At 41.3% G+C, this 15,358-nt stretch overlaps 2 protein-coding genes across 5 annotated transcripts in view; one reads left to right on the top strand and one right to left on the bottom strand.

The window, feature by feature from the left end:
* The window catches only part of dph1 (diphthamide biosynthesis 1), a 176,872-nt gene that overhangs the window by 47,931 nt on the left and 113,583 nt on the right, over window positions 1-15,358 (bottom strand). For 3 of the 4 annotated variants that reach the window (XM_088300663.1, XM_088300660.1, XM_088300661.1), the window contains 3 exons: window positions 13,481-13,647; window positions 11,379-11,528; window positions 650-713 (listed from right to left, as the gene is read on the bottom strand). In XM_088300663.1, coding sequence (XP_088156789.1) covers window positions 650-713; window positions 11,379-11,528; window positions 13,481-13,535 — 269 coding nt within the window. In that variant the 5' untranslated portion in view covers window positions 13,536-13,647. Of the gene's footprint in view, window positions 1-649; window positions 714-11,378; window positions 11,529-13,480; window positions 13,648-13,812; window positions 13,925-15,358 lie in introns of those variants that run through there. The other variant, XM_088300662.1, reaches the window with a different exon arrangement.
* The window catches only part of rtn4rl1b (reticulon 4 receptor-like 1b), a 134,907-nt gene continuing 133,538 nt past the window's right edge, over window positions 13,990-15,358 (top strand). The window contains exon 1 of the mRNA XM_088300664.1: window positions 13,990-14,566. Within this exon, the coding sequence (XP_088156790.1) occupies window positions 14,554-14,566 (13 nt within the window). The 5' untranslated portion in view covers window positions 13,990-14,553. The remainder of the gene's footprint in view (window positions 14,567-15,358) is intronic.

Here is a 15,358-nt window from a genome sequence, read left to right as displayed (position 1 = left end):
GGGTGTTTAATGACAGAAGCATTTTCTTAAAGGGGACACTTAGCAGGCAGCCTTCCTGGGAAGCGTCGGCAGACAGAAGACCACGGGGACAACAAGAAAAAGGACAATCGAGCACTTTTTGGCGGCATATTCCATCGTGGGCCTCAGGTGAGTGCTTTAAAGAACGTCTGCCTCATTTTACAGCCGTTTTCATTCAGCACTATGTAGGCCAAACCACAGGGTAGCAGAAGACAAACTATTATGCATGGAGGACATTAATATTGAGGCGGCTCGCGCTGAAGGAAAGGGAGGGAAAAAAAAAACTTTTGGCTGTCCCAGTGATGGAGTGCTGCTGTGCAACACAGGGCGCACACCGACTGAGAGGAGATGTAATTAACAAGAAAAATATCTTCTCTGTTCCCCGTCTCTAAGCGTGATATGAACACCATCCCAAACCGGGATCATCACGCCTGGTTTTGTCCATAAGCCCGCATTGAGTCCGAAGCAGAGAATCATGAGAACGCACTCCCTCAACTAATGAGCGAGGAGCCACCCGCCACGGTTCAAGTTGGAAAAGCCGCCGGCTCGACTTTTGCTCTTTCCACTCACTGGCAGGCGCTCAGCTATCTAAAAGCCATCTAAATACGAAATTTCCCCAGCTGCAACATACCTCTCGATGATGTCTGCGATGACACAGGCAAATAACTGCAGGCCCTCTGGAAGCTGCAAAGCCACTGGAATGAGAAGAGGCAAACAAAAAAAAAAAAGAAATGATGTACTTGTGTTTTGAGGGATGGCAACTTGATATCAAATAAGTGTGAGGCAGAAAAGCTATTCATAGGCCAGTGTGCACCGCTGGCACAGAATAATGACATTTCAGGGCAATTTCCCCTCTGCCACACTAGCGATGTTGGTTTATTTTACAGGCTGATGGGCTGTTGGAAATATAGTGCGAAGCAATAGCCACAGCTTTATCTCAAAGGCTGCCCCCCCCCCCCGTCACTCTGTGCCCGATAGTTCGGGCCATCGCTATGCTTTTTAATTCATCCATCCAATCTAAATCGCTCACCATTTGTTCCCATCCAAGGGCTGGATTTGGCCTTTCACTCACTTGCAAATAGAGGCCACATTGTTGCTGTTCCGTGCAGCCAACAAGGCCCGAAGCAAACATAAAATATGGATGAAGTGATTGATAAACTACTGATGGTCCTACTGATGCGTTCACATGTTTACAAATGAGGGCCATCCGATCTCCTGATACGCCGCCCAGACTGAGAGGAACCAATAATGAAAAACATGCTAGCGTCAAGAGACAGATTTTAATAAAGCAGCCAAACCAACTTGGCCGTCATCATCCTCTGCATCCTGACAGCAGGCGGTGAAGTGCTGCTCTTTCCGCATGCATACTAATTTAAGGAAGGATTATACAAATGATGACTGGGTGCAAATTCTGCAAGATTTGCTGGTGTAAATGCGGGGGCCAGTGATGCATGAAAGGGCCGCCACTTTGAAAAGCCAGCTGACATCTTGAGGAGAAATACTTTTAAAGCAGGTTGCGCTTTTAATAAACATGATGTCGATGAAGCTCTCCGCATCACAAGTTGTGACAACAATGGGAGTAAACAAACTTTGGAAACTGAATTTAACCATATTTAATGAACTTCAAAACAGACAGGAATTAAAATAAAAAAATAATAATAAAAAAAAAAAGTCCAGACGTCTTAACTTCTTTATGAATTTTTGAAAAAAAGTCTTAAGGCTTCTTTCTACGTCCGCATTGTTTTGAAATTGTGCTCTCTATGGGGAGACAGCCACGACATAAAATAATATAATGCAGGAATTTTCACTCCTTCTGCCAATTCTTTTCTTCATACGGACAAATTTGACCGTCAAAACCTTCCACCTTTGTTGGCACTCCAACAATTCCAAGCCCACGGCTGCGGAAATGTCACGCCAGGAGCTGGCTGCCATTTGGACATTTTTATAAAAGCTGGAGCTGGCATCATATAAATCAGGTGTGGGCAAACTATGGCCCGGGGGCCAAATCCGGCCCGTTACACGTTTTAATCCGGCCCGCCGAACTTGGAAAAAAAAAAAATCAAATGATTGAACCTTGTTAATCTTTTATTTTCTAAATACTGTGGTTTTTCAAAGACATATATAGTGTAGTAATGCTTCTATTCACTTTCATTTCAAATTAAATGTATTTTTTGACAATTAAGTCAATTTGTGTGTACGTGTATTTTGAACATAATTTCTGTTGTATGTTTGCAGTCTTACCCCCTAATGGTCAATAAATCGGTGGCCAAGGAAGAAGTTCACAGAGCTTACAAACAAGGAAAAGTGCTCGGGTAAATCCAAGTCATTAGCACTTACCAAGTGCAGCACAATAACGGCGGCCTTCAGGTAGAAAAAAAATTTAATAAAAGCTTACACGAGGACAGAAAATGAACAGCAAAAAAGAAGGCTCAGTACGGACACGATCTTCCGCCTCACATGCTTCAGCAAGGTCAAAGGCTTCTTCCACCGAGGCTGCAGCTGCCATAGCCCGTGCAAAAGCAGAGGCGGCAAAAGCACGTCTGTCTTATGCACAAAAAGAAATGACACTCAAGGTAGAAAAAGCGCAACTTGAGGCGAAGATGGATGTGCTCTCGTTGCAGCAGGAAGCAGCGGCAGCACTGGCCGAAGCAGATGTCCTGGAGGCGGCGGTTGAAGGCAGCGTTCGAAGCAGCACCAATCTCCACCTCCAGCAGTTATTTGAACCAACATTCGACACATTCGAGCGCACAAAAGAATACGTAGCCAAGCAGGTTGAAACGCCGCTCCAACAGCCTTCGATATGGGACGAAACAAAGCGTTACGAATCACCTGATGTGTACTCCGGTCAACACACACATCTCAAGACAGGGCTCAGTGAACCTCGAGATGGCTTCGTTTCCACACCACATGAAAGCAAAACACCTCAGCAGTCACGAGGCACTCCTGCCACCGACCCGTATTCAAACAACATGCAAGACAGTCATCAAGCTTACAGATCAAGCTCCAGCCCGTATCATCTGCCATCCAGCCATTCCCCAAATCCGCCCATCCCCGAGCAAGCCAAAGTGGCTGACTTTGCAAGATATTTAGCCCGTCGCGAGCTCGTCTCAACAAGCTTGACAAAGTTCGATGATCAGCCGTGCAGTTATCGGGCATGGAAACGGTGCTTTGTGAATGCAATCAAAGACCTCAACATGACGTCCAGTGAGGAGATGGATTTGTTGGTTGTGTGGCTGGGTAAGGAGTCGAGTGAGCACGCCAAACGCATCAGGGCTGTTCATGTCAACTCCGCAGACAGAGGACTAAGAAGAATTTGGGATAGACTGGAAACCCGTTATGGCGCACCTGAAATGGTGGAAGACTCATTGTTTGAACGAATGAATAGCTTCCCTAAAATCTCCTACAGAGATTATTTAAAGCTTCATGAGCTGAGTGACTTTCTCATGGAATTGAAGGCAGCCAAAGCAGATGGCGACCTGCCTGGCCTGACATATTTGGACACAGCACGAGGGCTAAATTCAATAGTTCGAAAGTTACCGTTCAACCTGCAAGAAAAGTGGCTCACCGTGGGAACAAACTACAAATTACAACACCATGTATCCTTTCCCCCTTTTGATATTTTTGTTGACTTCATTGAAAAGCAAGCTAGAATTCGAAATGACCCAGGCTTCAAATTCACAGCTCAACATGACACCTCAAAAGCAGACAAAACGGAACAAAATCCAATCCGCCACAATGAAGACTCACTTCACAAGACTGATGTTCTGTCTTCTGCTTCTCCGACTGCTGCCCAACCACGCTTTGGAGCTGATGATCCTGAGAAACAGGGCCCTATTCATAAAAAGCCTCACATGCTCGGAAAATGCCGGGCTTCCCGTAAAAAGCCACTGGAGCAACGCAAAGTAGTCCTGAAAGAGAACAGGATGTGTTTTAGGTGCACATCTACCCAACACAGTGCAAAGAATTGCAAATTCATGACCAAGTGCTCGGAGTGCGAAAGTGACAAACACATATCGGCACTTCATCCTGAACCAGCACCAGAGATCCAGGAACCAAGCTCCCCTTCACCGCATGATAGAGAGAAAATCCCCGAACCTTGTGCTCAAGTTAGTACTTGCTTTACGACCGATCCTGCTCAAAAATCTGCCTTGTCAAAGTATATCCAAGTGGCAGTCCTGACAGAGCTTTGAAGGTGTACGCCATCATCGATGAGCAAAGCAATAAATCCCTCGCTCGTTCTAAGTTCTTTGACATCTTTAACATTGAAGGTCCTTCTGCTCCATATTCCCTCCAAACCTGCTCTGGAGTGACAGAAAATACAGGGAGATGCGCTTTAAGTTACAAAATTGAATCTTTGGATGGAAAAGTGTGCCTCTCTGTCCCTACACTGCTAGGATGCGATGGCATCCCGAACAACAGATCAGAAATTCCAACACCAAAGTTTGCAGCCAATCATACGCACCTTAAATCAGTTGCTTACTTGATCCCAGAGCAGGATCCAAATGCATCCATCATGCTTCTTCTAGGGCGAGACAGCATCTCAGTTCACAAAGTGCATGAGCAAGTGGACGGTCCACATGATGGTCCCTATGCTCAGAAACTCAACCTGGGATGGGTGATCGTAGGCGCCATCCAGAAACCCGTCACAGAGAATGCTTTCTACACCATTCCAACAGAACAAAAGCGTACCACGGTCTTCAAGCCCCGCCCAAATGTCTTTCAAGTGAAGGAGACGTACAGGCGGTTCCCCACTCCTTATCACACAAAGGGAACCCTAGCAAAGGGAAACAGTATGGAAGGTGACGACTTGGACTTGACAGTGTTTCAGCAGACCAGAGATGATATTAGTGTATGCCCATCAATTCATGACATCCCATGCCTCCAAATCATGGAGAGAAAATTGATAAAGAACAAGAGCAACAGCTGGTTAACTCCAGAGCGAGTTAACACTCCACAGGCTAAACTCCATGAAAACAAAGTTCAGGCCTTGAGTCATTTGTCATAATGTGTCACGTAATGATGCCCTAATAATAGGACTTGACATCAACAACAACCTTGCTGGTGTATTTGTCATACTTAACGAGGAAGCTGCAACTCTGACAGCAGACACTATACCACCGTTTTCTAGCAAGAGAAAACCAGAATGATCTCAGGTTTTTGTGGCTCCAGGATGAACACCCATGTGTAGTCGTCAAGGTAAACAGAGAGTGGGTCCATGTCTTCGGGAAGTGTATCGTCTCCACAGTGGCCATCTATTGTCTAAACAAGTCAGTGAAGAACGCTGAGCTTGATGTCAAGCAGTTCGCCAACCGTGACGTTCATGCCGACGACAGTTTGAATTCACTCCCCTGGGTTGAGCCAAGAGTAGAGCTGCTCAAGCGGACACAAATGGTTCCGTCAGACTCAAACTTGAGGCGACACAAAAATGGTCTGAGACAAAAGAGAAGTTATGAATACATTCCCATCTCAGGACCAGGCCATTGCTCGTCTCGCTCACGTTGCACCGGTTTCAGAGGAGCCATGGCACCAGGATGGATCCTCAATGTTATGTTGATGAATTCACATCATAGTGGAGCCGTCCAACTCTCTCCATGTGTTGCTTGCAGCATAACACCACAGGGAAGACCCTTTTTTTCGGGGGCTTTAGGCAGAGCTACAAGGCTAACTGCACACTGTAGTAGAAATTTCTTTTCTGGCTAATTGAAATTGCAACGTTGCAAAAATGACCGAAAACGGGCTATTCTGTGATTCTCAGCTAACATGCACTGTGCAACAAAGCTGAATGGAAAGCATGCGCTCTAATTCCATTCACAGCAGGATTTGGGATTGTTTAAAGAGCCATTCCTATTTACATGTTGTTTGGTGCCGTGTGATTCTCTGAGTATGTCGGCTTCCAGATGGATAACAATAGAGAACACACATTAGCAGGGGATTCAAACGTGAAGCAATGACTTGCTTGAGTTACACGATACAACTGCATTTTTCAAATTTGATGCATAAAAAGATGTTTCCGTCAGCTCTGTTATGAACTCCACTCGCTCACTAAATCCATCAGTGTGAATACATACTTGGAAAGGAGCGACAGCCACTGCAGTGCACCAGTGTTGTCACATGTCAAAGTTTGAACACTTTCCAAGACTCTGGCAGAGGCAGCATTAAACAAAAAAAGCATGAGATGGAGTGATAGATGGCGTGATGTATAGATCCGAGCCGAAAGCAGAGGTGAGAACGCACCGTACTGCCGAAAAGGTTTAGGGGTCACAGGCAGATAGTGAGAGACAGGTCATTACAGGAGAAAGGGCGGTTTTATTAGTGGGGAAAGGTTTGCGAACACACCCTCGCCGGCGCTGACAGAGGCAAAGCGTCGTTTCTCTGCTGCCTCCAACCAAAAGGTGAAGAGGATGCTGGAGACGAACGGCTGCAGGTTGCATTGGAATTTTGTAAGACTCCAATTAAATGCCAAATTCCAACTATTTCCGCTTGGAATGTGTTTTTTTAATTATTATTCTCGTTCTGATAAATTACCGTAAATTCCTGTGAATAACACGCACCTGTGTATCATACGCAATCGCCCAAAATCAGCCTTAAAAAGCTGTTTTTGCTCTGTATTTGCTTGTAATACAGTTCTCAAATGTTGCTGGCATGCCTTTATTATCAGAGTGATTAATGTGAATCAATAAAGATTCCAAATAATTTCTAAATGTTTTTAAATCCAGGTGAAAATTATGCTCATTTCCCTCACAATATTTTTTAAATTGTGTTTTTTTTTTAAATCATATTCTTGTACACACTTTTTTTAAAATGCTTTATAATTTCTTTAATTTGCTTTTAAATCTCTTGAACTCCATAACTTATATTAAATTGTACTTTTAATTTCAATATGTGAAGCATATTGAGCTATGTTGTGTATGAAATGCACTATAACTAAGTATTTTTGTTTAGTTTTTTTTTTTTTGCTTAGGAACAGGTAAAACAGTGTGTAGAATACCCCATTAATATTGGAATTTTGGGGACTTTAACAAAACACCTGACAGTTTGAACGAAATTAGCCCATTTTGGTTTCAAACCATCATGTCTTCAGGTCGATAGTAGTCGTCATATCACACACGGTAAATCTGCTCAACCATCCTTTGGGTTAGACCAACTGACGTTCGTAAGGCGAGCCTGAGGCAACGTGCGACGTTAAATTCAGTCGACAGTAGAGGGCGGTATTGTCAAAAAAGGCGGTGCCCTGAGATAAATGAAAAGTGATGAATTAATGTTTAATTCTTATTCCTCGAACACAAAATTAATCAGAATAATTAATAATTCAAACGAGTGTGAGCACAAAAAAACATGTTTGGCTTTAATTCCACTCTCATTATTTTAACAAACTCTGCAAAACTCACAACGTAAAGAAAATAATAAGTAAAAAATAAATAAATAAAACCGTTTTACTAATTGACATGAAATGGTGTGGACACGCAGCTTTAATTGTGATTTTTCTCAACAACTTGTCTGTCACATTGCCCGTCTTGGTTGAAGTCATTGAAGGGCAACACAGTAACAGTGTTCTGTCATATTTACTACACATGCCGCGAATGCCATTCTGCTTCCACAACCCATGGTTGAAAACCAAACAAGCTAAACTGCAAGCACGATGCAAAATAACATGGAATTGCAAATAAGAGACATGGTTTGATTACATTCTCAAAAAACAAATGAAATGGAACCGTATTTAATTAACAGTGCAGCGTGGTGATTAGTTTAGAAAAAAAAAATGAATAAATAAAAATGCATAAAGACTGTGGACACACTGTGCTTGATTCTGTACGTTTTCCAGCAAGCATGACGAACTGAACATCACCCAGAGAGAATTAAGAGCGCCCACAAACGGGAAATGCCACATCGCAATCTAGATTCAAAACATGTTTATGTTTAATAGGCTGGAAAATCTGAAGAAAATCTTTAAAACAGCCTTAGGGATTTTTGTTCCCCACATAAAAACGGTATTCAAAACATTTGGAGATGAAAACAATCTCATCACGGCAGCTATTCTTTCCCGCCATGCTTTGCCCTATGGTGCATGAAAGTAAATGTATCACACAAAGAAAATGGGAAGCAACTAAAAAAGGACAACAAAAATAAATAAACAAAAAAAAACAACTCGACATCATGGTGCTTATTGTGTTCTCGCCCCAGGACTGATTTAAGACCCGACTGTCAGGCGAGCTTATCATTTAGCAGCCTCTGTAGTGCAAGAACCTTGAAAAACAGAGCAAGTCCCACAGCGTTCCACAAGCCTCTCTGGGAAACACGGCAGGCTTTCAAGGATGCCGAGACACTTAAGGGCCGCTTCCGCTTTTTTTTTTTTGGCCGTCATTGGACTGCATCCAGATCTTGATAAGTTCTTTCTTTGTCTGTCCCCATCTGACTTGCTAGTCAGATTTTTTTTCTACGGCAATGTGACTGATGACAAACATTTGATGTCTCGCATACAGAAAGCACAATTACCTTTTTGTTTACTCAACCCTGAAACCATTTTAGACCCGTATTGGAATGAAACACACAAGTTAGTATTGCCAAATCCAAATAAAAAAGTGACTTGCTAGATACTCCAAATCCACGATGGCAACTTAATAGATGCCAATAACGTGGTTGTAACGATATTAAATATCTAACACCAAAATGGAAAGGTCGGACGTTTTCTTTGGTAGAACATAATTTTAGGACACATTCTGTGTCTTGGAAATCTGTGGATATGTAAATACCTATTACAGGGTCCGCTGGAAAAAAAAAATAAAAATCTCAAATTGACCTCTCCTTGTTTTATCTGCAATCTGCCTCTAGACATCAAATACATTATAATATTTCCATTGCGTTAGTTCCTTATTCTAAAGCACGGTCAGCCACTGAAATACTGGTTGTAGTTTTTTACGCACGGCCATCCATTTTCAAAACTGCTAACCCTCGTTGGGTTCACAGGAAGAGGTGCAAAAATTAATAAATGAATTGATAACTGATCAATGAAATTAATGGACATATTTCTGTGGTTTTCCATGAAAGCATTATCTTTTGTCTTTCCTCAAAGTGCGCAAACATCTGGTTGACTTTGGAAAACAATCGACATGTTTTCCGACTTTCTGACATGTTATGGAACAAACCATCATAATTTATGGAACAAATAGTCAGTTTAATCTATTGGGAAATGATTCATTGTGAGCAATAATAGTATGAATACCCTGAAATTGACATAGTTTAATCTCAAGCGGCCTCAAAGGTTTATATCAAACTAATGGCCCTTTGCATGAATTAATGCCCAAAAAAGTAGCCTTCAACAAAGTCACTTGCCACGCTCTTGCTTAATTGTTGTTCATTTGGTTTGGCTTAAACAATAAGCAGCACTAAATAAACAAAAATAATCATTTAATAAACAGCAATGTGAACTAAGATTAATTCATTTTAAAAAGGGGTTTCCTATTATTCGATAGAATTAAGGATAAAATCTAATCATCTTCTATAATTTTTCACAAGATGACCTTCGTCCTCACCTTTGCCCTCTCCTTTTTAGATCACTCCACAGATTTTCAATGGGTTCGAGATCTGAGGATTTGATTCTGTCTCTTTTGAACCCTGTCTGCAATTTTGAGTATGAGAGTAATTGCAATAAAAATATATATAGTCAACCCCCAAAATTCTTTGCAGTGGGCCTTCATTCGACTTAACATGACTGAGATTTTGAGGCTTAACATATAGCGCAAATGCAATATTAATCAGAATGACGTGTTGACGAGTGGGCCTGCATTCGACATATTCTTGTAAAAAAAAAAAAGAAAAATTGTGTGTGGGGGGGGGGTTGACTTACCCTACTCCAATCTTAACCACAGGTGCCAATAATTATGTAAGGGCAGTCAACATGCCCTGTGAGTCTACGGTTTACACCGCCTCTTACCCACAGGCAGCTGGGATAGGCGCTAGAACATTGGTGGGCAAACATTTTGATTGGCGGGCCACAATGGGTTCTAAAATTTGACAGAGGGGCCGGACCAGGAGCAGATGGATGGAGAAAAAAAAATCATCGGAGAAAAAAAAAAACCATTTAATTTTAAATGAAAGTGAGCAAAAACATAAAATAGTATTGAGAAAATAAAACATTAACAAGGTTTATTCATTTAATTTTTTTCCAAGTTCGGCGGGCCGGATTAAAACGTTTAATGGGCACCATGTGGCCCCCGGGCCGTAGTTTTCCCACACCTGCTCTAGAGGCAATCAGAAAGTTGAAAATGAAAACCTGACCTCTCTATCACAGGTAATTAAGTGAGACATTCAGAAGAAAATGTGACTCATGGGCTTGATTTGGACCAACTGATGGTTATTTATACACAAGTAAAATCCAAAATAAGTCACTTGTTGTTTTTTGCTACTTGAAAAGAACAGTGTGTTGTTTTTTTGTGCCCATGCCAAGGCTGCTAGTGGAACAGATGGACGCAAAGAGAAACAGGAGGAGACAGAGGTGATAAGTTGTCTTTTCTTCACAGAGGGAAGATGAAGTTTGATTTAAAGAGAAAACACACGACAAAAACGGTAGTGTTAGCAGTCTTTTGAAAGCTACTGCATTGCCATCTGTGCAATTCCAGCTTCCTCCCACATCCCTAAAACACGCATGATTGGTGGATTGAAAAAAAAGAAAAGAAAAAAAGTTTACTGTGACTAAACCAATGAAAGGTGTAATACCAGTCGTAACCACAGGAAGGCAGAACAACCCAGAGGCTGTAATGTGGCAAAGAGAAGAACATGTCATGGACACTACAACTAGTGGTGCAACGGATCATCGTTGATCCGTGATTCGTACGGATAAAGCACAATGGTGTGGCGAAAAAAAAAATGAGCGTGTTCACATTAAGGCAACATGTGGGGAGTGAAATGGCTAAATTGACTTCCGTTTTTGACGTTTCGGCTGTGACCCTCTCAAAAACAAGTTGTGCGCCAACACAATTATACAGACAATAAAACACTATTCCGTCATATATTCTTTAATCTTTACAAAGAATGACCAAAATAACATTTTTGGTTGTTTTCTTGGAGAAGCATGAAAGGTTAATGGCATTTCCATATTTCGATAGGAAAGGATGATTTGAGACACGACTGTTTGAATTTGTGAGAGTGGTGACAGAATAAATTAAACTCATATCTCAAGGCACAACTGTATAGAATAATAATGACATGCAGGTGTGATTTTCAGCAAATAATTGGAACACTGTAGTACATAATAGTGGTTTAATAGTACAAAATTTGCAATTTTCAAATCAATAAGGGTTAACTGTACCATCCTGTGATTCGTCTCGTGAAAACAAGCTTTTAAAAGGTTGACGTGAGCTCACCTCTTGTCGCCTTGGCTTGTCTCACTCGCCACACCGTCTTGGGGATTTCAAAGTTGTAATTTGCAGGTAAAGCTTTCATGGCTTCCCGCAACTCGGGATCCTGCAGGATTTCATCTGGAATCTGATTGGCCACTCGCCGAGGTCCACGGACTAAAGAACGTAAAAAAGCAGTCCGTCAATCCGGAACACAAAAAGCCAAAATGCGTCTCACACATCTTCCAAACAAAATAAGGTCGCAAGTTTCAGAATGTATGAGCATACAGACCCCAAGTTGCTAATGATATCTTTCAGCAAAGAAAGTTCATTATTTTCAGTTGATAACACATCTGGTGAAAGTTAAAGAATGATTATTGCTGTTTCACTGTTGTGGTTTAGTTAGGATCAAATGCTCTGCGTTTCTTCCATCTGTTCATTGAACAGTTATTGTTAATTGCCAACGTGATTAAGCGACTTTAGAAAGATGTGTAGCACAATGTCTTAATTACTAAATAGCCCAGTCTAATTAACAGATAGTGTAATGATCACTGAGGAAATTTTGTATGCAGTAGCTACAACTACAATAACTAAACTGCCAGGATGGCCGAGTGGTCTAAGGCGCCGCGTTCAGGACCCAGTCTCCCCAGGAGGCCTGGGTTCGAATCTCGAATTTCCCCATTGTGGGAATAATAAAGGGAATAGTATTATTATTATTATTAAAAATAATTATGCACCAAAGCATACATGTGTATGAACTGGTTTCTAATAAAATAATCTTAAAAAAGGGGGGGCGTGACCAATTCATTTTAGTTCATTCTAACTTCTGTATAGCTCGTATTTGTTTGCGATAACAGTGCAACAGTGACGTGTAAAGTCTTAAATTGACTGTTTAGCGTGGAAGTGAGATTTCTTTAGTTAATGCAAACACTAGTCGAGTTGGTATTAACCGATATATACATAAATATATCAATATTTGTATATGTGACGGAATGTTGAGCTAATGTTCCAATGTGTGCTAGGGCTTCTCGATAAAAAAATATCACTATTAAATCACAATTATTTTCACAAGAATTGTAATCACAGTTATTTAAACGATTATTTTTTTATACAAAGCAAGAAAATATTTACATGCGCAATAGTATGGCAATTAGAAAAACTAATTATATATTTATTTAATTATATATTCTTTTGGACCAAACAGGATATAAAAAAATAAATAAGTTATTTTAAATGAAAAAGATATATATTAAAGTGAATAATTTAAATAAACAAAATAAAAATATTTTTTTAAATAAATAGATTTCTAAAATGCAAATTTTAAAACTAATGTATGCTAGCTATAGTATTAGACATAAAATGAGGACTATTTGAACTATGGTTTAAAATAATCACTTTTTTACGATTATGCAAATTTTGTAGTGTAATAATTGTTATCGGAAATGAATTTCGATTCATTACACAGCCTTACTGTGTGCAAATGACCATTTAAGATGTTGATTTTGATTCTCCAATACAACTAGAGTTTCTCGTGTTTTCGTTTTTTTAGATTTATATCAGTTTATTCAAGGCAAGAGATGTGAATTTAATTTGTTTGCGCTTTGTGCTTTCCCAGTAACACGCTATTAGTTTGGTTGGTTTCACCAAAAATATAGCCATGTGTCCTGTTCCTTATATTTTTCTTCGGATAACTGCATCAGCAGATACTCCAAGTCAAGTGACACGAACTCAGGTACAAAAGAAATTGTAAAAATATTAGTGAATTTTCTACACGGCTTTGAAACCACCGTGCGACGTTTAGGTACCCCCGTAAATTTGCCGAATTTCCATTGTTATCAATGTTTCCGATAGAACAAAAGCTATTGTCATAACACTGAAAGTCGGTCTACGGTCATATATATCTCCAACCCTAAACTCACCGTTCAAAAAGCAAGTTATTCACAATTAGTTCCCGGGGAACACATATTTATACACACGTTAGACTGTCACTAGCGTGGAACTTTTGCAACACGATGTCATGCCTCGCTTTTGTGTGAACTCCGCCGTCTGCTTACGAGATACTTTAAAATAGCTCAAATATATATCTGCCATTGGCATTAATAACATCCAAGAAAAAACTTTGCCATTACCTGCTGTGGGCTTTTTGACAGGAGCCAACTGTACGTCACACGAGGGTGCCGCCATGTTTTCTCCCCACTCCGAACAGGAAACAACGGCGAGACCAAAGAAGTCGATCACAGAGCATCGGATTTGACCGCGTCGAGCACCGACGGAATTAGACAGACAACCTACGGATCTGATTGAAAAATCAACGGTTACTCTAATTTATCAACATTTGAGTTTTCATTTAGTTGTAAATATATACAATATAAAATACATATTTTTAATAACCGATCGTTCCCTTTGCAAAGCCTGATCGATTTTGAATCGCAATTCAAAATCGATCGTGTGTTTTCTGCACCAATTTTTCTGCACTTCAGTGTCTTGTTGTCGCTCAGCAGAAGTTTAAATATAGTTTTGCTCCACGCATGATTGGGTTTCCCTGCTGGTGTGTCTGTCTGGCACTCCAGTGAGAGAGGCTGCGCCCGAAGGTGGTGGAGAAGGAAGAGGAGGAGGAAAAGGAGGAGGAGGAGGAGGAGGAGGGTGAGGCGTCACAACATCACTTTCTCCCTCCTTGAGCGCAACTGCATGGATGCAAAGCACAGACTTCTGCATTGTGCACGCAAGCAACGTCTAACTGTAATCAGAGTATGTTTAAAAAAAATTGATATATTTTAAGGATGCATTAATGGAATTGGCTGCTTCTACTCAAAGAATTAAATTATTTAATTTTGGAGGGAGATGCAGCAGGAGCGACTCTGACTGTTCGAAAGGCGGATTGATTTTATTTATTTATTTATATAGTTACTGGGAGAAGCATTCAGCCACCAAACCTCTTCACTGGAGCATTGTGCCGGAGTGGAAGGAATGCTGAGCGTGGGTCCGTTTCGCGAATGATCGCCAACCGATGTTGAACTCTGTGGAGAATATTATTAACACCTGCACTACGGGAGTGACGATTAAGTGACACTTAACCCCAAAATTAAAAAGGAATCGGAGTGGCGGCGAGGGGGGGGGGAATCTACGGATCAACTTCCGAAAGTCTGGAATATTTGGATCGATGATTTCCAGAGGACAGAGGATCAAAACTTAGATCGGCAACATGTTCAAAAGGGGTGAGTGACAGTTAACTTTTGATGTGCCTTTTTGCTTATTTCATGTATATTTCCTGACCACACGTGCACGCGTGCAGTCGATGCGTCTTGATTTTGCAAGTGACGCCGTCCTGCTTGCCTGACTGGGATTGAGTGCAATATTCATGTTTGCGTGCGTGTGCGTGTGCATGCACGGTAATGTGCTTGTTGTAATACAACTGATGCCGCACTGCAGTTTATATGACTTGTGCCCGGGCCACAAGGCTGTAGAATTGTTGTTATGGCGATTATTATAGTTGGACTTGATGGTCCACAAGGTTATTCACCCCCGGCCACGCACAAAATGATAAGCCAAGACCTCTTTTCACCTCATATGCGACCAAGCCCTACCCCAAAAATAACTTTAATATCAAGTATCTGTAGGGGGGAGGCAGCATTTTGAATTGTTTATTCTTTTGGCAAGAGCTTGTCTGAGTCACTTTAATGGGCTTGTCTGCAGAAGATGGATGGCGGCAGCAAGACATATATACTCATGCGTCCTCTCATCTATCTGTCGGTCACTTCAATCCACGCTGTTGCTTAACAAAAATGAAGGGAGGGAAATCAAACTAGAGCCCTCCCCTCCTGGGTGGGGTTCGTACGAACCCCCCAATTGTGAAACCGTTGCACAAGTACAGGCCACCACTGGCTGTGCTGTTATAACGACCTTGTTCAAAGCATTTCAACATAAAGCTTGAACGACTACACAGATGCAGGGCTGAGCAATAACATTAATTATTCAAATTTCATCGAGGTCATGCTGTAGCTCCCATT

This window comes from Idiotropiscis lumnitzeri, chromosome 7 (assembly GCF_059441095.1).
Source record: "Idiotropiscis lumnitzeri isolate Australia: NSW breed Sydney's pygmy pipehorse chromosome 7, RoL_Ilum_1.0, whole genome shotgun sequence".
Taxonomy (NCBI): domain Eukaryota; kingdom Metazoa; phylum Chordata; class Actinopteri; order Syngnathiformes; family Syngnathidae; genus Idiotropiscis; species Idiotropiscis lumnitzeri.
The sequence above is the reverse complement of the archived record's forward strand: the minus strand, read 5'-3'. Positions and strand labels throughout refer to the sequence as shown.